This window comes from Aulostomus chinensis, chromosome 16 (genome assembly GCF_037954235.1).
Source record: "Aulostomus chinensis isolate RoL2024-O1b breed Wild chromosome 16, RoL_Achi_v1.0, whole genome shotgun sequence".
Taxonomy (NCBI): Eukaryota; Metazoa; Chordata; class Actinopteri; order Syngnathiformes; family Aulostomidae; genus Aulostomus; species Aulostomus chinensis.
This window is the reverse complement of record NC_141335.1, coordinates 949,338-974,708: the sequence shown is the minus strand read 5'-3', so window position 1 is coordinate 974,708 and position 25,371 is coordinate 949,338. Positions and strand designations below refer to the sequence as shown.

At 48.2% G+C, this 25,371-nt stretch overlaps 1 protein-coding gene across 1 annotated transcript in view; it reads left to right on the top strand.

The window, feature by feature from the left end:
- cdh11 (cadherin 11, type 2, OB-cadherin (osteoblast)) overlaps positions 1-25,371 on the top strand; it is an 82,394-nt gene that overhangs the window by 32,116 nt on the left and 24,907 nt on the right. Inside the window, exons 2-5 of the mRNA XM_086179596.1 lie at positions 6,948-7,018; positions 20,777-21,136; positions 22,022-22,161; positions 22,912-23,206. Of these exons, the coding sequence (XP_086035722.1) occupies positions 20,986-21,136; positions 22,022-22,161; positions 22,912-23,206 (586 nt within the window). The 5' untranslated portion in view covers positions 6,948-7,018; positions 20,777-20,985. The remainder of the gene's footprint in view (positions 1-6,947; positions 7,019-20,776; positions 21,137-22,021; positions 22,162-22,911; positions 23,207-25,371) is intronic.

Sequence of the window (25,371 nt, the reverse complement as noted above, 5' to 3'; positions counted from 1 at the left end):
GTTGTATTTGCTGTGCTATTAAATCACACTCTCTCTCCTCCTCTCTGCTGATACGCTTCACCTGAGTCTGGTTATCGAGCCGTCCCTTGTCGAGTTCGTCCTCTGAAGTCCATGACAGGTACAACATTGTGGTGTCGGGAGGAGGCATCTTTGTAGTCCAACAAGAAGTTAGCATAGTAGAGAAGAGGATTTGGCTCATGACTGCTGGAGTGGGATTAAGTCTTGTTCCCAGTGAATTAGAGGAGGAATGATGCATGAAGCCATGTCAAGCTTGATAAATGGTGTTTGTGTTTTGTCTGTTGTTTCTGACCATGAAAAGAAAAAAACTGCAAGCTCCTCATAATCCGGCACTATAAACTTATTTCATGGCCACAAGTTAATCAAGCATGTGGAGCTCAAGGGTCTTGTGCATTCAGATGGATTGATTGATTGATGAAGTAAAAATCATGGAATGTTGCAATTTTTTTTCCAGCAGCAATGGAAAATCGCCATGACTGGAAGTGGTTGGTCGGACCAGAAAGACGTTTTCAGCCCAGATTTTGATCTGATGGTTAAAAAGAGGAAGTTGAATCATCAGCATTGACTCGAAAGTGTCCGTTTCAAGATGGTCATAACTGATCCAGCTGCTGTTCCTGAAACTGGATGGAAACTTGCTGCTGGCTTCCATCCTTTGTGCTTATCTAACCACAGCCGTCTATTTTAGAGCATCTGACGGAGAGGCGGATGTATTTTCAGACGAGGAAGTGGAGATGCTGGTGTGTCTGGAGCCTGAGAGGTAGGAGCAGGACGTCTGAGCTCCAGAGAACTGTGAGCAGCCGACCGCCGTTAAAATACCTGGCCGCCACTTGGCCTCAACGCCACCGCATCTCATGCATAGCGTTTTATTTTAGACTCAGCAGTGAGTCAGAGAGGAGATGAGAGGTGGAGGAGGAGGAGGAGGAGGCTCACCTGAAGGGAGAGAATATGAAAGGAAATGTGCACCTGAAATAGGCTGATAGATGGATGGAGGGATGATGGATGGATGGATGGATGGATGGATGGATGTTGGATGGATGGATGGATGGATGGATGGTTGGATGGATGGATGGTTGGATGGATGTTGGATGGATGGTTGGATGGATGGATGTTGGATGGATGGATGGATGGATGGTTGGATGGTTGGATGATGGATGGATGATAGATGGATGGATGGATGGATGATGGATTGATGGATGGATGGTTGGATGGATGGATGGTTGGATGGATGGATGGTTGGAGGATGGATGGATGGATGTTGGATGGATGGTTGGATGATGGATGGATGATAGATGGATGATGGATTGATGGATTGATGGATGGATGGAAACTGAACATGTAACTGGTTTGTAAGCACTCACAAACAGGGGACACAGCTCCAAGCATCTCTCTCAGAGCCTGATTTTGATTTGATGTGTGTGTGTGTGTGTGTGTGTGTGTGTGTGTGTGTGTGTGTGTGTGTGTGTGTGTGTGTGTGTGTGTCCATGCACCTATGATTCGTGCTGGTGGATGGATAATACTGACACAGCTGGGACCGCCAATCTCTGCCAGCGTGTGTGTGTGTGTGTGTGTGTGTGTGTGTGTGTGTGTGTGTGTGTGTGTGTGTGTGTGTGTGTGTGTGGCAGCTGGGCTGATCCTCCCAGCCTCTATCATACTCTGCTTGCATCATGTGACTACTTTTACTGAACAAAGGCCAAAGTAGAACAGTACCAGGATCCCCTGGTCTCATCCCGACGGTGCCGACGCATGATCACAAGCCACAATCATCATGACAAATTCTGATGTTTCCAGGAAACATTGTTTAGGTCGCAGTGAGGCTCAACTTAGCAGCACTGAAGAACACACACGTTTATCTCCTGTCTCGATAGAACATGAAGGGCTGCGTTGGGTTTGGCGTTCTTCCAGGTTTAGCGTTCATGTTGAGGCTGCTATCATGTCATAAATCCCTGCATCTTGTTTTAGAAACAACAGATTTTAATCCGAGAGAGTGTAATGTGTTTGGATGGAGCTCAGCGAGAGGACTATAATCAGAATAATTATTCTGGTCGCACTCCAGCTTCAGGCCTTTTAGCTAATGACAGACACAACACTAATGGCTGCATTTCAAGCTGTCGGTTTGAATTTGTGAAAGTGTGTGTCTCTGTGTCTGTGTCTGTCCTGTGTTTGTGTGTGTCTGTGTGTGTCCGTGTGTGTGTGAGAGCAGGGTTTGCATGATATTTCCAGACTGTCCAAATTTTAAAAAGGAGGAAATTTCTGGTGATTTTCTGCAGTATCAGGGTGCTACACTGAGCAAATCCTTAAATGACCTTGTTGTTGCTGCAGCGAATATCAAACCTGCTTGTTTGTAGCACAACATCACATCACAGGACGACAGAAATATTGAGTTTCATGCAGTTTGAGATGAAAGCTGAGGCCAACAATAACTGCTGGTGTTTTCGCCTCCGGCTGCTTGTTGTGCTGCAGCAGATTTCAGTGTAGATCTACATGATAAGTCTATTAGGGACCTTTGTGTTTCCTGCTACGCTGGAATGAACTGATATAAATTCTCTCAAAAGCTTTTCTCGATTGTTATTTAGGGGTGAAACTGGATTTGTGGCCCCTCGACATGTTTATCATGAGCAGAATAACTCGTAAATATGAATATGATTCATCAAACGAATCGATACTAAATAACATCACTTTCTGGAGGCTTGTGAGGGGCGTGTGTGGCTGGCAGCGGCCCACCAATCAATAGTCCTTAATTCATGCGTGGCACATTTCACACCAGAGCCGGTTCAGACGGAGCCTCGTGGTGTATTGACGGCGTTGTCTCCCAGTCCCCTGCAATACGGCGGGATTGTGAAATCAATTGTGTCTCACATCAGGAGCTGTCATTTTCTGGTTGGAATGAGCTCCATCATCTCCGCATACGAAGCAGGCAGATTTAGCAGCAGAACGACAAGAGAGAAAACTCTGTAGTGATTAGTAGAGCTCTGCCGCGACGCCGCTTATATCACCACGTGATTACAACTTCAACCTATGAAACATCTCCAGACAGCACTGGCGCTGGAGGTGCCGTAGGACCGCTAGCACCTTTCTAAGGTCTACCCCTATCCATCAATGTTTCTGAAGTACCTGATCCTGCTCTAGTAATTATATTACCTCCACCAATGTTTACCTGAAAACCATTTCAACAAACTCAGAGGGTTGTATTCCCGGCCCAGGAATAACCCCGGGGAGATCAGTCCAACATCAGAGTTCAGATTCCTCTGTCAGCAAGATTGATGACATCATACCACCTTTGTGGAGGTGTGCTCTGTCCTCTAGTGCCCTCTAGTTAAACACCATAAAACATAAAGAAATAGACCAGAAGAGTGAGTTCAAGAGAGGGGTTTTAGTCCAGGGGAACCAGCTGATCCCACCTACGTGCCGTTGAGGGACTGAGTGACTTCTGAGCCCATGAGGTGATGGAGGTTTGAGGTGATGTCCAAGGTTAGAGGACTGGAAGGAGCTTAGGGAGGTTTGGAAGTACCAGCGCTGGAGTACAGAGATCCAGGGCAGAGCCGAGCGTCGTCAGCATACAGTGAGAGGAGCGTAGGATTTAGTCTAGAAGAAGACAAAAATGAGCCTAGATGAGAGCCCTGAGGGACACCGGTGCTCGAGCTACCGATTAGCATCGTTGTAATCATTTGACATCTTTTTTTTCATTAACGACAATAAAATACCTTCATACTTTCCACACATAAACACACAAGGTTCTCATAACCACTGTAGGTCTGTGTTAAGAGTCACTTTGCTTTACAAAATCAAAAAGAAAGAATCGTATCTAGAAGGAATCTGAGGTTCGATGCCTCAATGTCTCCGGTTCAACAGGATCGGGCTCATTGGCTGTGAAAATGTAAAACATTTTTATTTCCATTCTGGTCCTAAAAACACACATTAAATTTCATAGAAGCTAAAGCTCTTTCTGACAATCTTCACCTCCTGTGAAAAGGGAGGGGAGATTAATTATTGCAGTGAGTCTGAGTCCTCTTGAGCTATGTGATCACTCACTGCACATTTATAAAGAGACGTGGATGAAAGAAATGTGGCAGTGAAGATAAAGGCCGTCTCTGGCCTTCTGATATTAAGCCATTAGAAGTGTTTTTCTTCATCTCTTCACTCATCGCACCAACGTAATTACCACATGGAACCAAATCGAACGTTGCCTGACTGCTTTCTTCTTTCAGTTTTCGCCCAGTCAAGGTTTGAACAAATCATACGCACAGTTCCATTTTCAGCACTTCCCTGGGGAGCTGCTCTGTACAAGCACTCAGCAGTGCCGCCGGCCCGGGCCGCTCCGGTGGGACAGTTCAGGGTTAAGTAGCTTGCTCAAGGGCTTCTCGCTGGTAGTTACTGATGGAGGCGAGAACATGTCCCGGTCATTTCCCTGCACACATCCCGCCTCCGCTGATCTGGGAATAGATTGGAAAAAAATCAGTCACACGTTTTGTACAAGACAATTTTAATCTTCAATCCTCCGTCCTGTGGCTTCCGGGCCAGACCCGGCCCTCAGAGGAGGGGCAGCAGATTTCTGTCCGTTCGTATCAATCATGGCCACTTTTTGTTGACCTGCTGGAGAAAAGAATCATCCCATCAATCCAAAGTTAATTTACGTGTTTCATTCAAACTCAGTATAACCCAAACCACTTACGCAATAAAAATAATGACAAATAATATGAAATAGAATGTTTGAAGACATGTTGAGCATGTCACGGGGTTCATAGGGTCACGAAAACCTGGAAAAGTCACCAAGGCTGAAATAACTTTTGAGCAATAAAGAAAGTCACAAAATTAAGAAAGTTTCTGTCTCAAACAAGTTCATATTGGAGTTATGTGGTTCAGTGGAGATGGAGGGAGAAAAATCCCTGGTTTAATATTGATGTTGCCTGTCGCTCATTTACATACTGGCTGGAAACCTTTGACATGGATTTCTTGGGTTGTTTTTCTGTGTAAACAGATGTTTGAAGGCATCATGGACGAGTCATGAAAACATGACTATAAAGTCAGATGTGAGATATGTGGAACATATGATGGTCACGTGTTACACATGTACTGTTCACATGATATTTTCATGGTGAATTGGTGAAGTTCATATCCGTGTTTATGCGAAGTCTAAGAGATGTGAAAGTGTGTGTGTGTGTGTGTGTGTGTGTGTGTGTGTGTGTGTGTGTGTGTGTGTGTGTGTGTGTGTGATAGTTTAATACTCTGGCAGCCCTTTTTTTCCATGTGTTACATGAGGGACATTTTTCAAAATGTGCTCAAATAATTTCCAGCATGTGGAACCATTTTAACATCAGAACGGCTGAGCTGTGAATGCGGGCTGCAGACGTTCCCTCCCACCGCCGTGGTTCATCTGCTGCTGTGGACGCTTCACAGCAAAAGAGACTGTTTGCTGTCTTTGACTCCATTATTTATGTGGATATTTACCATATGAATATTTTAACACATACATACACACATTGTATGTATTGATGACATCACTGTGACCCCATTAGCATGCGTCAGGAGGAAATCTCTGTTGGCTCTGATCTGTAGAAGTATGAAAAGCAGCGCTGAATAGTAGTACTGCGAGTACTACGCCCAGTGACCTGTAATATTTAGTAAATCAACTCGTAACACCAGCATGTACATTAATAAGCAACACTAAGGGCGCTAACATGCGCAGTTGCTATGGATACTGCTCATTTACGTCACTGAGTGTGTTTGCTGTCATGAAGCTGAGTGTCTCTCCTCGTTCGTCCAGAACCGGGTTGTTGTGGCTGAGGTTTCTCAGGAATGTGATACATCTCGCGGTCCTGCATCACTCCATGTGTGGCGTGCAGAACACCTGTTTGGGGGTGACTGAAGTGAATCCATGCCGTTGGGAATCTGTTCCCCACTTTTCCAGGGTCAGTGTGTCTGATTTGGAAAGTGTGACTTCCGCCTCACGAATGTGTTTACACCTGTTTCAATTGGACAAAAACTGTAAACATTTGGACTGAGGTGAAACTGCCTCCTCAGAGCCCCTTTGGGTCCTAGTCCACAACTGACTGTCAGCCAGACAGCGTCGCCATAATTTTCTTTTGTCAGGAACAAATTTGCGGGTGTGGGTCTGAGAAGGTGCGGGTCTGAGAAGGTGTGGGTCTGAGAAGGTGTGGGTCTGAGAAGGTGCGGGTCTGTGCAGGTGTGGGTCTGTGCAGGTGCGGGTCTGAGCAGGTGTGGGTCTGTGCAGGTGTGGGTCTGTGCAGGTGCGGGTCTGTGCAGGTGCGGGTCTGTGCAGGTGTGGGTCTGTGCAGGTGCGGGTCTGTGCAGGTGCGGTTCTGAGCGTCTCCACCAGCTGCAGCGCTGCACATCCAGGAAGAAGCTCTGTGAATTTAGGACACATGAATTAAATATCTTGCAGTTGTATTTCACTCCCTCCAGCCGTGCGTAGCCACAGTTGCTCTTGTGTTGATATGCAGTGAAATGCAATAAATTTGGGAGGACAGTTGAGGGCAATAGAAGCGTAGCGTATCTCCGGCGGGACCCTGGCAGCCTGCTGATGTTTATGTAGTTTAGTTTATTGAAAACATTTCTCAAACTTGGAAAATCATTACCAGAGCTGCAGAAGGCAGGATTAGAGGAGAGTCTGACAGCTTTACGTGTTTTTAGAGGTTACAAGAGGCTTGTTTTGAGAGTCGCTGATGTTGGAATATTTGTAACTTGGATTCTGTTTGTTTACTGTAATTTCTCTCTCTCTCTCTCTCTCTCTCTCTCTCTCTCTCTCTCTCTCTCTCTCTCTCTCTCCCCCCTCCCTTGTCCCCTCATGTAACAGAATGATGCGATGCAGCTTACATGTCATCTACATTTATGTGATTATATCATAATAACATGAAAAAAAGAGAATATTTTTAACCTCATTAATAACCAATTCTCTCCCTCTGGTCTCTCAGGCAGATCTGTGTCGCTCGCCCAGCAGAGGAGGACAACCGTCATTATATCTGACGCCAGTAATGAGCTAAAGGTGCGTTCTATTTCCTCTGTGAGTGTGAGTGTGAGTGTGAGTGTGTGTGTGTGTGTGTGTGTGTGTGTGTGTGTGTGTGTGTGTGTGTGAGTATAATCAAAAGGCCTGTGAATTGGCAGTGACACCTTGGGCCCGCTAGCCTGTTTAGCATTCAGCTAAACTTGCTTCCTCTCTCACGGCGTGTGAGCGTGCAAGAGTGATGGCGAAAGGACACTGTTTTTCTCTGAGTTTTTTCTTTTGCTTTTCCATCATGTTCTTTCCTGTCGTTCTCTCCTTGTCTCTTCTCCCTCCATTAGTTCATAGGAAATGACTGAGAAATGTGGAGCTTGTTAGAACCACTGGTTTATTATGATCTTGAGTCCACAAACGCGTCTGGCGGTGTGTTCGCCCTCTTGACACAAGCTCCCAAAGTCACCGTATCGCCACCCTCACATCTCTTGCGCTAAGCATTTTTTTCCATTTGCCTGGGAAAGTTGAATAGATTAAAGGTAGATCTAATCGATCCTGAGCATGCTTATCAGTGGCTGGCAGGCTGACGAGCTGATTTCAGAGAAGCACATTCCAATCTTTCAACTGCAGGCTGGAGAAGACAAATAGACGGAGGGACGGACAGATGGACAGGAGGAGGAATTAATACAGAAAAGACAAGAACGCCTGCTGGTCTCAGTAGATGACAGACATAGATGGTGCTTGACAGCGTGACATTAAACACAACAATCAAGACAAGATGCCCTCCAATAAGCAATCATTTCAAAAAGTACGAATATGTTCTTGAGTCGGAAATGAAATAATCATCATTAAAAATAAAAGTTCACGAAATCAAAGGCAGCAGCCAGCAGTGAAAGAATGGAGCAGGATAGAAATGTTCATCTAGCAGATGCTTCTGTTTCAGCCAATCACGGCTCATGCGTTTGCACTTGTTGACCCTTGACCTCTGATCACAAGCTCCTCCTCACCTCTGTCTGTTTCTTTAAGTGTTAATTTACCTTCATGAAAACTCTCAACGTCGGACTGATCCATGTTGCTTTGATAGGTTGTTTTTCTTTGTCACTTTATGACATCATCACATTAACCAAAGACCTCTGGAGGCTTCCTGCCCTCCTGCAGACATAACTGAGGGCCAAGCGCTCCCTTCATCTGAGTCGCATCTCCGCTGACTTCTATTGATTCTGCTGCTAATTTATGACACCTCCTGCTTTCAAAGGCTCCAACTACACTGTTCGCTGATTGGATGTTTAACCTTTTGACCTCCAAATCAGGATCCCATAATAGAAGGCATTCATCCCTGTGACCTCCTCTGTCTCCGTGACAACTAACAAAGACACACGGTGCATCTGTAAGTGTGAGACTTTGCTCTGGAGAGGAGACAGAAGAGCCATCAGTCCTCTCATCCCTCGTTTATCTCTCGTGGGGCTGCAGCAGTACACAGTCATCGCTCCTCAACACTGCTGAGTAACTCTGCTTTTCTTACACATTCTTACAGCTAAGGATGACTTTAATTATTATTATTGTTCACACTTTCCATGAATACTGCAGTAATACTCTAATCTTGTCATGAAAATCAAATATTTTATATCACTAAGTTGAAATTCAACTCAAACTCCTCCATCAGTGTCCGAGCCTGCGTACTGAGGGTCTTCATACCTGCACTCCTCCTTCTTTTCTCAGAGCATTTTTATTGATTACCTGAAGTTTAGCGTCTCCATGTTCCTGTGACTGGCGTGGCGCTGGAGGGGGGAGAGCGTGCTGGAGGGGGGAGAGCGTGCGTGCTGGAGGGTAGGAGAGCGTGCTGGAGGGGGGAGAGCGTTCACTTGCGTGGACTTATTCACAGGTGTCAGGACTCACCTGGAAAGATGTTGTAAAGTTTCTCCTTCACACTCACAAACATCTGCTCACCCCTCTTCTTGGATTGGTGTGTTTTTAATGACAACATCACGATGCATTGACCTCCTGGTTTAATGGCAGTGGTTTGGAGCTGTAGCAGCTCCTGATATGAGTCATGAAGGATGCCACTCCCCCTCACCTGCATCTGTACATCTCTCCTCCATCTATGTGGCTGCGTGCGATGGCGTGGTGCTCAGAGACAGCAGCTGTGCATGGTGATACGGAGAGACGGTCTCTGGGCGATGCTCAGTCTACCCTTGGGGGTGGACCTGCAGCTGCAGCCGTCCTCTAGTGACTGTTTGATGGCCCACTGAGACGGACGCTAACACAGAAGCAGAGCAAAGACAGTCGGAGCTCATCAACTTCGAGTTGATTAGTCTTCCCTTGCTGGGAGAAACTTGTTAACTACCTGGTTCATATATCGTTGAGAGTGATGCTGATGGTGTCTGCATGGGGAGATAAGCAGCAGGTATGGGTGGGGGCTGTCCTCCCCCCAGGGATTTACACAAACACAGCCAGCGTGGGTTTAATGCCCTCTACCTGTATTGATCAGTCAGCAGCTGACTGATTGAGCGCCAGATACAGAAAAGCGCACATCAATAAAAACCTGAAGAGCCTTAAAGGCGCCGCCCTCCCAGTCACCGGGATGCTCATGACATCACGACTCGGTCAGAGGTATTCCTACTACAGGCAAAGCAGTATAAGTAAATGTACATCATAATAAAGTGTGGTTCTATAGTTTGAGGCGGGGGACAAAGGAAACTCAGACGTGTTTTAGGCATCAAAACTGTTATTTTGCTGTAGAGACTTTTTGCCGTGTGTCTGGTGACCTGGTGACATTTTAGTGGTTATTTTAAGTCCAACTCAATGTTTTTGTATATTTGTACACTGTTAAGGAAAGAGTTCCTTGGTCTGACTGAGGACAGACTCGCCAGGCTCCAGCCCCTCGCTCATCTCTGATTGGACGCCGGAGCCTCTGAGCAGAGCTGCTCAAACATCTAGAATAATTCAAGTTCCGGTTGCTGCGTCACCTGCTTCTCACCTCAGACGTGTCCACTGAATTAAACGTGTGTTCAGTTGTAAACGAAGACGGCTGATCTAGGCCGGGACAGCTGGAGTCCCACCAGGAACAAATAATACATTTTGAGCCAAATGCGATGATTTGTATTGTTTTTTAGACACAAACCAGATTAAAGTAACACAGATGGACGGATGGACGGTGAGAGAGAGAGATGAGACTTTTTTCCACGGTTTCATTTTAATTCCGATCCGCTCTGCTTTGCCCTTTCTGCTCATCGCTGTGCTCTGAATTTGTATTCTGGGCTCCGTCTCCTCTTGTTGAACTCTTCCGGCCTCTCTGGCTTCACTCGTCTCTGTGGTTTCTTCTGCACCAGCAAACCAAATGTTAATATCCCACGAGCGCCGTCGCAGCTCTCAGATCCCTGAAAAGAGAAAGAAGAGCTGAAGACAAAGAATGAGCAGATAAATGTGTTTGTGGGGAGATTACCAAGCGCCATAAACCTTGGAAGAATCACAGGGATGGAGGGGGGGGGGGGGGGGGGTTGAGGGACAGTGGGAGTTTAAGGGGGGGGGCGGTATGCAAATATGCATGATGGTTAACAGCAGCATGAGAGGCAGGAAAAGCAAAGATCAGGAGGGACCAGGGAGAATGTCAGAAGGCACAGATAGAGAAACGCAGCGCGATCAGGAGAGGAAAACAAATGTAAGCCCCTGAGGATTAACTCTCTCATTTCTCTGTGGGGAAGAATGGAAAAAGAGGATTTCCTCACTCCTATTCCCTCAGCCTCCCTTTGATATCTCCCTCCCTCTCTCTGTTTCATATTCTAATATCTTTAGTCTCTATTCATCATGTTGGAACAGACTCGCTGAGCTCGCTAAAGCATGAACACACATGGCAAACCCAGCCGGACATAAATCCCTCGCTGCTCTCTCTCTCGTCTCTGCTCGCTCTGCCTTGCTCTCACTTCTTCATCGTGATCTCTTCATTCGTCTGTCACTGTTTTGTTTGTGACGCACTAAAAAGCAGCATCGTTTCTCTTTACCTGCCTCGTTCTCCTCCATCTGCGGCGGTTTGGCAGCTGTTTAAGTGTTGCGTTGGGCCAATAACACTCAACTGCGCTCGTCATTGTTGTGGTCGGTTTAACGAGCTCGGCTAATAAGATGAACGAGCTTCCTGCTGATCCGTTAATAGCAGCTCCACCGCGGCGCTCTAATTCAGTGTTCCTGCCTCAGACAGGGAGCTCCATCTGATCACAACTGATTACCAGCAGAACTTCCTCTGTTCCATCAGCTTGAAAGTTGAAATAAAGATTCGCTCCCACAAAAACCACCGGAACACCAACCAGGCGTTTCTACGCCGGAGGTCAACATGGCTGAGCTCCACACTGCTTACAGGTCTTCGCTGCTGACTTGTATTGGACCGTCCTGAACTGACTTGGTCACCGTAGAACTGGGGCAGAACCTGGGTTTGGCCCATCTCCAGTCTCAAATGGTGAGTTGTTAGTCTGTTTAAGTGTCTGGAGGTTGATCAGTGCTGCCAGAATGATTAACCAGTTCACCCAGCAGCGTTGTCACGCTGGTTTACTCCTCAGGCCTCCACAGTTTGAGGAGTTTGCCTACAAATCCCCATTACAGAGGCAACGGGGAGCCCGAGCGCTACATGTGGGCCGTTCAAAGGCAGCGACGCCTTGCAGAGGGGTTGATTGACAGGGATGGAGGGGTGGAGACGGCTGAAGCAACTGAACACTTCAGGCATCCTGAGCGACTGTGACTCCTTCGGTCTTCGACCATTGCACAGCTGTCGTCCGCCAGTCGAGCCGAAGATGAAGAAATCCCCCAGACAGCTCTCGTGTCCTGAGTCCCGCTGTCTCTCCCATCAGGAGGGACACGGACTCACGTCTCCTGGTGAATGATCTTGTCATGTGACCTCCTGCTCAGTCGTCCGGTGCCACCAACTTCAACTAAAGAGCCTCGACAATGCAGGAACGTGTGACGGTCGGCGTCATCGCCTCCTGTCAACAATCCAACCACACTCAGGTTGCTGAGGTGCAACTCTCACATTCACGCCAACGACCTTCGTGCTGCTCAAGCAGCAACTTACGGAGGCGCAGGAGGGATTCGCTTCAGATTGTTTCTGTTGAGGCCTGATTTTTTCCTTTGTGGCTCTGTCGCCGTTCGCCGAACCTCAAAGAATCTCAGCTATTTTATTTTTCCTTTTGCCTCAAATCAATTCCAGACGCCACCATTTCCTGCCCCCCCATACCCCTCTCTCTCTCTCTCTCTCTCTCTCTCTCTCTTTCTCTCGCTCTCTCCCCTCCCTCGGGGGCTATAGATCAAAATCACACACACACACACAAATGGGGTGAGAACTACAGAGTGAGTAATAGGTTGAGAGTCTCAGGTTTTGCTTTTCCACTGAATAAATACCTCAAACTTTCCGCTGTCTTTCTGTCGGCGTTCGTCTGAGCAGCGTCCCACATCTGTCTCACGTCCGTCAGCCGTCTCACTCTCAGAATAAACATGGGAGTCATTCTGTGAGCTTTGTCGTCCGTCCAGCTTCTCACTGATTGGCTCTGTGAAAGAAATGACAGTCTTCTATTTGTCTCTGCACATTTAGTTGCTTCTGGTAAAGTGGTGAGTGTGGGGAGGCACTTGTGGCGCAGAGTGCTGAGTGTGTACCGCGCCACAGACGTAGCTTTGTCCAAACGAATGTGGATAAGAAATTGAATCGTGCGGCTCTCGGGACTTTCCAGATGTGATCGGAACAAAATGAAAAAGTGGGGGGGGGGGAAGCGTCTCACACTTTGGCTCCATGTAAACTTTCATGAATTCATTGTTTGGGCCCCTGACCTGGCAGACACGTCGTCCACATTGATACTGTCCCTCTTCTGCTCCTCTACTGGTGGATCTGATGAAGAACTGAACCTCCACCATCCACCGGTCTGGTGTTTACTGGTGGATCTGATGTAGAACTGAACCTCCAACATCCACCAGTCTGGTGTTTACTGGTGGATCTGATGTAGAACTGAACCTGTTCATATTTCCAGCTGCTGGGAACCACACACCTGATTTCAGGTCCCTGACCTGGAGACCAGGAACCAGACGTTCTATTATGAGAACTGATTTGCTGGATTTGGTGACTCATTTCTGCATTCCTGTTGTTAACAGGAAGAGAAAAAAATCAGGCACGGATTTGTTGATGTATACTGGAACACAGAGATGCAGAATTGGCGACACTGAGGTTTTCTGTCATGGCACCTCTAAAGACGTCTGTCTGACTTCATGAGCTGAAACTGAGAATATCTAATAGCCTGTGAGGTTCTGCACCATTATTACTTCTCATTTTCCCTCCTAACTACACTGGAAGAGTCCTTCACAGTAATTACGCTGTCATTGCAACACCGTAATGCAAAGCTATAATTGCTATGATGGATCTTACTGGACTTTGGAGGAAAAAAGTGCCAAAAAACAGAAAGCACAAGAAAGTTAAGAAGAAAGGAGCAGGGAGAGCGAGGATGGTGCGGGTGGTTAATTAAGGACGCCCTTCATTCATTCATTTTCAATCACAAGTCATTCTAACACAGCTGCATCACATGGCCTCGTTTTCTTAATTTGCAAACTTTAATTCCAGTGTCGGCCATTTTGGAGATTACTGGTCATAATTAACTGTGAGCATCGTTAATATGGAGTTTGTCGCTCCAATTGTCTGGAGTGAAAAGGCCTAATAGTGGCACAGTTAAAGCCCATAAAGAAGGACCTTCACTGGCGAACCAGTGGTCAACGCTCTAATTACAGCTCATTGTTGGCCGTTTACTTCTCATTGTGAAGTACACAGACGTCTGATTGGCTCCGTCATCATTTTGTTTTCAGCCGGGAAGACTTCCTAATAATGTGAAGGCTGACGGACCAGAGCCGGCTCTGTTTAGCTCCCCAGATGGAGCGTCTGAGCTGGAGGTCAGCCAGCGTCCAGACCGACCTGGAACTGGTCCAATATAGTTTAACGAGCAGTACAAAGCATGGCCACATGTGGAGAGGTGGGCTGAGCGGTTCCAGGGACTGTTCACCCAGAACTACTCACCCTCCACATTGGCGGCGTAAGCAGGAATCGCACTGCCCACAGGTTAGCAGCTGCTGCACAAATTTTTTAAAAATGGCGGTGAACATGTCAGCCACGTAGCGATGTGTCATCTAACATCAGGATTTGTTGTTCCTGCCAGTGACAGGTGGAGGAGGGAACCTAAAGACTTTCCTAAACATGGTTCCTAGAGCTAAAACGATCCCAGCTCCTGCAGGCGGGACTCGTCTGGTGATTTGAAGAACATAACAAGCGTTTGTCAGAAATGTTTCTCTGTCAGTCTGACTGCTAAACGTTTACCAGACGCATCCCCTTATGAATGAGTGATTCCCTGCAGAACACAAATCAAAATTAGCAAAACTGTTGAAACCATGAATAAACCTCCCAACCACAGCAGAATGAATTGGGAGCCAGCAGAAAGCAAGAAATGGCAGTTTGAGCGTGTCAGCATTGTTCACTGTCTTGTTTGTTCCTAAAACTAAGAAAACCTGTTTTCGACGGTGAGGCTCCTTGTTTCTGGCAGCGTGGCGGTGGGCATTACTCTGGTAAATCTAGTCGTGATTCCATCTTGTTTCTCCTCGGTCACTGTGAGCTGCTCCGCTATGCCGACACCCAGCGGTGGCGTGATGGAAGTCTGGAGTCATGAAGACTCCTTGTGAGTTTTTACAGACGACAACTTGGATTTGACTTTTCCCTGAAATGTTTGTCAAGCACTGCTCAGACCAGGGCAGGTCAGACCTGAATCTACGAGACCAGGGGAAAGCAGGTCAGAGACTCTGTAGTTTGGGGGAATTTCAGTCCTGGGCAGCCTGCCTCCTGTCACTGAGTAGCCTCAGGTCAGCCCCAACGAGCTGGAACGCCACACACATGAACTTAATGGGATGATATCTTGGCGTTACACAATTTAACTTCTGGGGAATTTTTGTCACAGTGAAAGGGAGGTGGGTGTGTGTGTTTGTGTGTGTGTGTGTGTGTGTGTGTGTGTGTGTGTGTGTGTGTGTGTGTGTGTGTGTAAAGAGTAGACTTGGGGTGGTAATTAACGCTTGAATTGCACTAATAGCTCACCTCACACATGTACGCACACAGAAAGACTAACTTTGTATCATCTTTGTGTGTGTGTGTGTGTTGCTATTTGTATAAATGAGAGTATCCGAGTGCTGAGAAGCTCCTCTGTTGTAATCATACAAATACACACACACACACACACACACACACACACACACACACACTTGGGCCTATTAGTTCCTCTAATTGAACGGCAGTTAAGCCTCAGGTTTCGTGGTGCGAGCTAAACGCCGGGTGTCTGTTTTCAGCAGCGCCCTGTTTTTAAGCTTTTAACAGACCGCAAAGAGCTGGTCGCCGAAACGAGACACCCAGGGTGAACTTTCCCCCTCGCCTCCGAGTCTCTGCTTCCTCTCCTCGCAGTCGCTCTCTTTCCTGTCACGTCTCTCTGACAAACTAAGCTGATAACCGTTGTGGAGGACTCTGCTGCGGGAAGTGACAATAGGACAAAGCTAGGACTGTTTCTCTGTTTCGAGTTGACCCCAGTGACCTTCTGACCTTTCTTGTCTAAAACAGGTCGACTTTGACTCGGAGGCATCAGTTCCTCAGCGTTGTGACCAGTTAGATGCATATGAGACAGATGTTGGCACCATCATTGGAGGGCGGGTGTTTGAGTCTGGTTCCAGCCTTGCGTTTCTCAGCTTTAACACAAAGAACATTTCCTCCATCACGACCTCAACGGCTTCAAGTCGACGTGAAAAAGATACTTCCCAACTTGCTATTCACATCCCGGAGCTGTCGATACCTGAGCTCGCAGAAATCGGAAGCTACCAATAATGATGAATTTCACACGAATGTAAACTTTGCCTTCATCAGTTCATATTTTGCACGAATCGCCATCGTGACTTGGTTACTTCAGCTTCATTTTCATGTTTTTTTGGGCAGTCTCTCCATGTTTGTTGTCTGTTTGCTATTGTAAGGAACTGGACATTGAAAAAAAAAGACAGGTTACAGTCAACAGCTTTGCATCGGCAGCAGAGTCGCTGGAGGGTTTGTCTTGGAGAGTGGATTTCTACAGTAACAGGAAGTCTCATTAGAAACCTCATGTGACCCCCTTTCTCATCCCACATTAACAAGGACACAACGTTCCCATCAGGTTCTGGTGCTGAAAAAGTCCGTCATGAAGCAGCGTTACTTCGATGTGAGTCACACAAGCGTATGTCAACCGGTGCTACTCTGAAATTACTTTTGCGGCCTGTTGATTGAGAGGCGGGGCCATGCATTTGTCTCTAACTTTGATCTCAGAACTCCCACTTTAATCTCGGGGCTTTGACTGTGATCGTTACTACCAACCCCACCCTTCATCTGCTTCAGGGCTTCTTGTTTTAGGGGTGGGGCTGTGGGTTTGTCATTGACATCATCTTCAGAACCTCCCTGACAATCCATGACTTCGATCCCGGTCATTATGTCATCTCAGACCCCAGACCCCGTAGACCCCCTCGGACCCCTTAGACCCCTTTAGACCCCAGACTTCAAACTGAATTAATGACATAGGCAACACAGTGGTGTGTAGTCAGAGGAGGAAGAGTCGATCCATCAGTAGATTCTGCTGGGAACTCAGGTTTAACTTCAGTATCTTCAGCAGTTATCATTTTCACGTTTTTATGAATTATTTTGCAGGTACATGAAAAAATTGTAAAAATCTTTGTAAAATGTCTGTCTCAACTGTGCCAAGTAGAGGACGTCACCTTGTACGATGATTGTGTGAGACCAGAGGAGACGAGTGGGGCGTCAGGGGCTCTGAGGGCACCAGCAGCACTTTCTCTTCAGCTAATCTGATCTAATCCTTGCGCTCCAGGAGGGCTGCTGGTGATTGGCGCGGTCACGCCACCATTCAGTGAGTCAAGTTCATCTCCTTGTGGGTTAGAAAGGTCCTCACAGACACGTCCAGCCAAACCAGCTTCATGGATAAAAACCTTTGTGCAAATCCCGATGATGAACTGATAAACAGTGGAGGGTTTCTCCTGAAGGGTGATGGAGGAATGCCGCCATCTTCGACCTGTCGTCCTCTTACACCTGAGATTCCTTTCTAGGTTTCTGAAGGTTCACCCTCTCTGTTGTTTGACTCCGACAGCGGCGACAAGAGCAGATATGAACCTCACACAGTGGCACAGCAGATGGAAACACACACACACGCACACACACACATACACACACACACGCACGCACACATATGCACACAAAGATACACACATGCACACACACATACACACGTACACATACACACGTACACATACACACATACACATACACACAAGCACACACAGATACACACATAGACACACAGGAAAGCTAGAGAGGAGTGGAGGTAGAGGAGAGGTGGAGGTAGGGGAGAGATGGAGGTAGGGAGAGATGGAGGTAGGGAGAGATGGAGGTAGGGAGAGATGGAGGTGAGGAGAGATGGAGGTAGGGGAGAGATGGAGGTAGGGGAGAGATGGAGGTAGGGAGAGATGGAGGTAGGGGAGAGATGGAGGTAGGGAGAGATGGAGGTAGGGGAGAGATGGAGGTAGAGGAGAGATGGAGGTAGGGAGAGATGGAGGTAGGGGAGAGATGGAGGTAAGGAGAGTTGGAGATGAGGAGAGATGGAGGTAGGGAGAGATGGAGGTAGGGGAGAGGTGGAGGTAGGGAGAGATGGAGGTGAGGAGAGATGGAGGTAGGGGAGGGATGGAGGTAGGGGAGAGATGGAGGTAGGGAGAGATGGAGGTAGGGGAGAGATGGAGGTAGGGAGAGATGGAGGTGAGGAGAGATGGAGGTAGGGAGAGATGGAGGTAGGGGAGAGATGGAGGTTAGGAGAGATGGAGGTAGGGAGAGATGGAGGTAGGGGAGAGGTGGAGGTAGAGGAGAGATGGAGGTAGGGAGAGGTGGAGGTAGAGGAGAGATGGAGGTAGGGAGAGATGGAGGTGAGGAGAGATGGAGGTAGGGAGAGATGGAGGTAGGGGAGAGGTGGAGGTAGAGGAGAGATGGAGGTAGGGAGAGATGGAGGTGAGGAGAGATAGAGGTAGGGAGAGATGGAGGTAGGGAGAGATGGAGGTAGGGGAGAGATGGAGGTAGGGAGAGATGGAGGTAGGGGAGAGGTGTCAAGCCTGTTTTCTTGTCTTGTCTCCAGGCTTCTCCACTCTTGGTTTAATCGCTGCTGCTTGGAGGTTGAGCTCCTAGAGAAATGAAAGACGAGGAGGGAGGCGTTCTGTCACTCTACCCTTTCTCTATTTACATTTCACCATGTTGTCCTTCTCACTGAGACTGAGTGAAGCTTCCTGACATCCAGGACCAATCGCAGCTGCCAGAGCAAATAAAACACCAGCTCCAGATTCATCTGCTTCCCACACGACCTGCAGTTTGGCTGCAACCAAACTCTTTCGTCTGCAGTTGGTTGTGAACGCCCCCGGGAACTAAAATGCCAACGAAAACTACGACGTAAACGAACAAATCAACAAAATGGCAGGTTGGAGGTTGGAGGCCACGTCTGCCCGGAGGGCCCTAAAACCCAGAAACAACCTCCAACTGTTGAATGTGCGGTTCCCTCGTCTTCAAGTCAGTCAGTTTTTGATTAAATGGGCAAAATGAGATCCGTGATCAACCCGAGCTGCAAGTGTGGTGAGTTGTGATCTGATCCTCGCTGATCCTCCGTCGAAGGCCTGCTGGGGTTGCAGCTGATCCATTTTTATGTTCCTGCAAACGCACAAAACTCCTGCTTTATTATCAGAAAATCTCATTGATTGTTGTCAGGCTTCAGCCACCAGCAGCTCACTGCAACTGAGGCAGTTCAGTTCCAGTGCTGGCCGGCGAGGAGACAACAGCTGGGCGACACACTCTTCTGCTGTGACGTGTGTGTGTGTGTGTGTGTGTGTGTGTGTGTGTGTGTCTGCACTCCAAAGTTAGCCAATGAATCACAGTGCTCTCGACCAACACTTGACTCATGGATTCACAGCATTGCTGCAGGCCCATGGGAACACACACTTCACGCACGCGCGCGCGCACACACACACACACACACACATACTATTCTAATGTGCCTCTTGAGTCATGAATTCAGACAAAGGAAGTTGTCTGGCCAAAAGGCTCGCTCACCCTGGGGAGTCATTATCACTGTCTCTCTCTCTCTCTCTCTATCCTGCTCGCCCGCTCTGTTTGTGAAGCGTGCCGCCAGCGGTGACGTCATAGGAAAGATCAGACATAAACCAAAGTGAAGTGGTTATCTAGGATCCACATCCAAGACGCTTCAGCCGTGTTTCAGTTCTCAGCGGTGTGGAGAGAGGAAGTCACGGATGCGTCAGATGAATGATGGCGAGGTCGCGCTGCTGTCAATCAAATCTGTTTTTATTGTTTACTGCGACGCATCGCTGACACTTTGTGACAAAGAACAGATGACGTGGATTGGAGGATATTAGAGTATTTCTTTTAGGCCTGCTTCATTTTTACTCGCGTAATAGAGACTGACGTTTAATTTCTGAGACTAAAGCGACGGTCTGAGCGTCACCGGCGTCCATCATCCCTCAGCCGCTGTTCTTTTTAAGACATCTTTGAAGTTTTGGTTCACGAGTGATTTTACCTGCGAGTGACAACGTCGGAGGAAAAGATGTTTTATTTTGGTTTCTTTTGACTTGTGATGAATTCAGTGAGAACTTTCACTGCTCACATTTGACAACAATCAACAATTAAACCCAAATCCACGCCCCCTCATGGCGGCTGGATCAGTCTGCGTCGCCACTGCTAGTCACTGAGTAACTCAAGTTAACCCATTAGCTGCTATTGACCTGCAGGGATCTGTAGATCGGAGGCACAGATAAAATGTCATTTCTGAATCTGTGTGAGATCAGATCAGGTGTTCTGGAGGGTCCCCCATCAGGGTTCACGTCGGTCCGGACCAGCCTTGACCTGGTCTTGTCTCCTTTTCTTCCTTTTCACTGTCAACACTTCAGCTGTGTAGATTCAAGTCAGTGCCATGTTTGGTCATTTGGTAACTTCCTGTGTCTGCGACCTGGATGACATCATCCCTGAAAACTGGTGCAGATGATCATCAATGGAGTCCGAAGCCACCGACCAGAATCAGAGGAGGGGAATCGGCGGGAGGAGCCACGGCGAGGTTCACGTCAGCTCTTTCTGATTGGTCATGTGGCCAACACGAGCCTTGATGCCTGAACTCACCTGCTGACTGAGTGAACGATAAATACATACGAACACGCCACCTGCTGGAGAGCGAAGAAACTTCCTCATCACACATCTTTCTCCTTCTGCTTCTTCCTCTCGTCTGCTCACCCTCTTCCTCTCAGGTGCCCCTGTCCTCCCGCCTCGTCAGTCTCACTCTGTACCTGAGACCCAGGTTGTGTCACTGTCAGGCCACCGAGTCTGTGAGAAGAAGCAGCGTTCGGGGGGGTAAGAGGATGGGGAGTTGTAGGAGGCTGACGCCGCACAGCCCTGCTGGAGAGCACCAGGCTCCTCAGTGTGGGCGGAGCCTGACAGCTGCTCATCCAGGACCGGCCGATGTCCCGTCAGGGTCTCTGCTTGTGTTCTGTTCCACTTCAGCTGAGTCGCTCCTCTGCTGAAACAGCCTCGCTGGGCTGAAGCTGGAGACTATGTTAAGCTTGTGGCGGTGCGGTGACCTGTTCGCCGTCCTCTGTAATGGACACTTCCTGTCTCTGTCGGACTCATCACTCATATGAAGACTCATTAGTCTGGACTGTTGCCCCGCCACTGACCTCTTCTCTGCTCTCCTCCAGGCTGCGTGACCAGAGGCCAGACGGAGACAACCAACTGTGACCAGAGGACAGGCGCCGGTGATGAGTATCCGCGGCAACAGACGCCATCTCAGCCCATGAACCAGAGTCCATCAACAACATTTTGTAAATAAAACCACAGGACATCACCTCAGTGGGTGGAGCACCACTGAGCCGGAGGGTGACGTGCGCAGCCACTCAGGTGGGACAGGATGATGATGCCGATGATGAAGCGACGGAGCCTCGGCCTGCTCAGGGTCTTCCTGGTGCTGGTGGGCGTTGCTGCGCTCTGTAGCGTCGCCTTAGGAACCCGCAGAGGAAACGCTTCCACAGATCAAAGGAGCCACAGACACAGACATCCAGGTAGGAAGGCCGCCATGCCGGTGTGACTGCTGAGTCCTCAGCACATCAGGGTCCCATCTTTGGTTGTGTAGTGAGTTTTGACTTGATTGGTTCCTCTTAGGGGACAAGGGAGAGAGAGAAGGAGGGAGGGAGGGAGAGATAGAGAGAGAGGGAGGGAGAGATAGAGAGAGAAGGAGGGAGAGAGAGAGAGGGAGGGAGGGAGAGATAGAGAGAGAAGGAGGGAGAGAGAGAGAGGGAGGGAGGGAGGGGGGGCATTTAGAAGAAGGCGTCTTCACGTCCAGACAGCAAGCAAACAGCTTCTAAAAGGCTTGTTTTCTGACTGGAGTTGGGATTTGATTTACTCCAGGAAATTTAACATGACGTCACTTGTGTGTGTGTGTGTGTGTGTGTGTGTGTGTGTGTGTGTGTGTGTGTGTGTGTGTGTGTGTGTGTGTGTAATGAGTTTAAATGCAGCTCAATCCAGTTCCATCAGCCAGGAAGCAAGTTTGTCTGAATCTGTTGTTGTGTTGTTGTGTTTTCGCTTCACTTCTCTAGCAACAGATTTACTTGGTGATTTTTATCCTGTCATGACTTCCCTCAGTCACAGGCAGCAGCCGAACGCGGCACAGAAGCAGGTTAAGTGCCCCCAAAGATCCAGGAACTAAAAATGACTTGTTCTCACCACCCACATGTTCACAGTTGGGAGTTGAACTGGTGATCCATAATTGAAAAGTGGGCTTCAGGGCTCCTGAGGCCGCTGCTTCCCACACACTTCTAGATCCAGACTAGTGAGAACCAGCTCTGAAGGATGTGGTGAATTAGATGAGTGAACGTGTCAGGACCTAAACGAGCCTTCTCACGGCGCCTCAGCAAACCAACAACAGGAGGTTGTGTTTGTGTTTGCAGGTCATTTGTCGCTGCACAGACACCGACAGCGGGCGGGGAAGGAGGGTCAGGTGCTTCACAGGTCCAAGCGAGGTTGGGTCTGGAACCAGTTCTTCGTCATTGAGGAGTACACTGGACCTGATCCAGTTCTGGTGGGCAGGGTGAGTAGAGGAATCCAGAATGGTCAAAGTGGGAGGAGCCTGGAGGTCCACAGCAAGTCCTATGATTCTATACGATTGCACTTGAATGATCACGGCCAGTGTGAGTCTGAGCTGCTTCTCGTTGGTCCACTCCAGCAAACACAGGCCTGCCTGTACAGGAGGTGAGGGCGTCAGCAGAAATGATATTTGAGTTCAACGTTTATGCCTCACATTATTGGGGGGGGGGGGGGGGGGGGCGGTGTGAGGTCATTAGTGTTAGGGACATATCTCCATCGTCCCGCCCATCAATCACACCCTCAGCGACAGCGAATGATAAGCTCCAATGGGATTTAATTGTGCTTTTCCCATTCATCAAGGAGAGAGAGAGAGAGCGAGGGGGAGGTCACGCTCACATTGACGGGTGAGGATGATTGGTGGCGCTCCTCCACAACAACAACATCACTCAAAAAACAAGCAGCGGCTTTCAGAGCGAACAACAAATGATGTTGGCAGAGCGCCGTATTTCACGGTCCGGCGGTCGTAAACGAAGAACAGGACTTTAATTGGATGTTGAACATTCTTCAGTTCTCAGGATGACAAGCTTTTAAATCTCTAACTTATTAGTGCTCGCCTGTCTCACCCCCCCCCCCCCATCGCTCAGCTGCTTCTCTTTGTAGGCTGCAGTTCGTCTTCCAGTGTTTACGTTGGACCCGACCACCTGTCTCACCCTCCTCCCGTCCTCTGACTTGTCTTTCCCCTTCCCCACTTCAGCTCCACTCAGATGTTGACTCGGGCGATGGCAACATCAAGTACATCCTGTCCGGTGAGGGCGCAGGAACAATCTTTGTCATTGACGACAAGACGGGCAACATTCACGCCACGAAAACGCTGGACCGCGAGGAGCAGGCCCAGTACACACTAACGGCCCAGGCGGTGGCCAGAGACACCAACAAGCCTCTGGAGCCTCCGTCAGAGTTCATCGTCAAAGTCCAGGACATCAACGATAATCCGCCTGAGTTCCTACACGGGCCGTACTACGCCAGGGTGCCTGAGATGTCCAACGTGGGTGAGTGGAACACGGGGAACGCCGGGGCCGGCTGTACACTGACGTGATATTTCATCGTCTTCTTAAAATCATTGCCAAAGTAAATTTTTTCAGGTTTGTCAGAAAACACAAAAAACTGGAGACATGACTTCATAAGGAGCTGCTTTAGGCAAAAAAAAAACATCCATGTCAAGAAATTAATTTATTATTTTATTTTATTTATTTTAAGAAGGTGATGATTTGATAACTGCAAAACATGTAGCAGCAACAATAACATGAGTGTTGATAGGCGTCCCGTGGTATTTGATGGGATCAGCTGACAATCCTCCTTAGCGATCACCTCCCACCTCACAACAGCAACAATGGCGGCTCTTGACGCGGTCTTGAGTGACGTTGGGTAATGAAGTCGCTGATGGAGCTCATCGTCCTGCATTATTAATGATCACTGAAATACGAACACAGGAAGTGAGGCTGAGAGGCGGATACTCGGCATTCGACAGTTAATGGCGCTCTCTCGTACCACCGTCCTCCTCCCTGCTGCACTTCAAAGGGCTGATGCTCCTGACTGAGGTCCCTGGTCTAGAGAGATCTGGAACCCAGACTCCAGGTGGTGTGCAGGTCCTGAGGCTGACCTGAACTGAACCAAGTCTCTGACCGGACTCTTTGGATCCATCACTCAGGAAGGAGGAGCTGAGGTCCATCAACCACAGATGCTTTGAACTAACCAGGTCCAGGTTCACAGGGGCTGTCAGAACTAGGACTCGTCCACACTAACGCTCCTGGTCATGCGTCCAGCTCCCTCAGAGAGCAGCTGACTGAAACTCGGTTACTGCTGTTCACCGCGTGGTTTTCATAGTGATGACAGTGGTGCTAGTGTGACTACACCAATCTTAGCATCAGTGCTACCATGGCTACATCGATCTTAGCATTAGCACTGCCGTGGCTACATCGACCTTAGCATTAGCGCTATCTTGGCTACCTCAACCTTAGCATCAGCGCTATCATGGCTACACCGACCTTCGCATCAGTGCTACCATGGCTACACTGACCTTAGCATCAGCACTACCATGGCGACACTGACCTTAGCATCAGCGCTACCATGGCTACACTGACCTTCGCATCAGTGCTACCATGGCTACACTGACTTTAGCATCAGCACTACCATGGCTACACTGACCTTAGCATTAGCGCTACCATGGCTACACTGAACTTAGCATCAGTGCCACAGACTGTCAAGTTTCATATTCATGGGATGTGCAGCATTCAAAAGCAGTGGATGTCACAGCTTCAAGCAGATCAGCAGAACCTCCAGTAAGCGTTGCCTCCAGGAATGTAACACCTCCTGGATAAAAACACTAAGTTGTCAATGATCTGCTCACATGAGGAAACAAAAGCCTGCTGGAGTTTATTGTTGGGGAGCTGCAACTACAGCGGATTATTTCTCTGTGTCACAGACTGAGTTAAGCTCAAAACTACACTTCATCCATCCCATAATACAAGTTCTCACTAGTCTTGACTTTGTGATTCCAGAATGCAGAAAGAACCAGCCACGGATATTTAGATTGAAGCTAACGGAGAGTGATGGCTAACAACAGCTAAACTGTCTGGAAAAGTGTAGTTGTTAGTTCTTAGCTCCAATCCAAAGGTTAGTGGACATCTGATCAAACGACTGGATTAAGAAGACCTGGATTATAGTGGACGACCCGGAGAGTTACCAAACTGGCCTTTTTTTGAGAGCTTAGCTGTCGTTAGCTGCTTTTTGGGTGAAGTATTGTTTTAATTTTCTGAAGTAAATGTTAATTTTGCTGAGTGGTAAAAGCTGAGATGGATTCATTTTCTTACTGTTCACATTTTTTGGAACATTTGCTTTAAAAGGATTCTGTTAGCCTAACAGCCGCATGCTGACTTTGATGCTACAGATTAATATGACGATGTCCTGCTTTAATGACGTGTTAGTGAGTAAAATGTAAAACCTTGTAAAACGGCTATAAATATAATGGAGCAGCAGCTGTAACACTAATTGCCTGCAGATGGTTCAAGTGGCTGTTAATCACTGGCCTGCAGGAGAAGACCAGCGTGCACGTCTGCAGGTGGAAACTGTTGTGAGGTGAAGCTGTACACACTGATGCGGCGTCGGCGGCGTTCCCCTTTAATAAAACTGCCGCTTGAAATACTTGTATACCTCC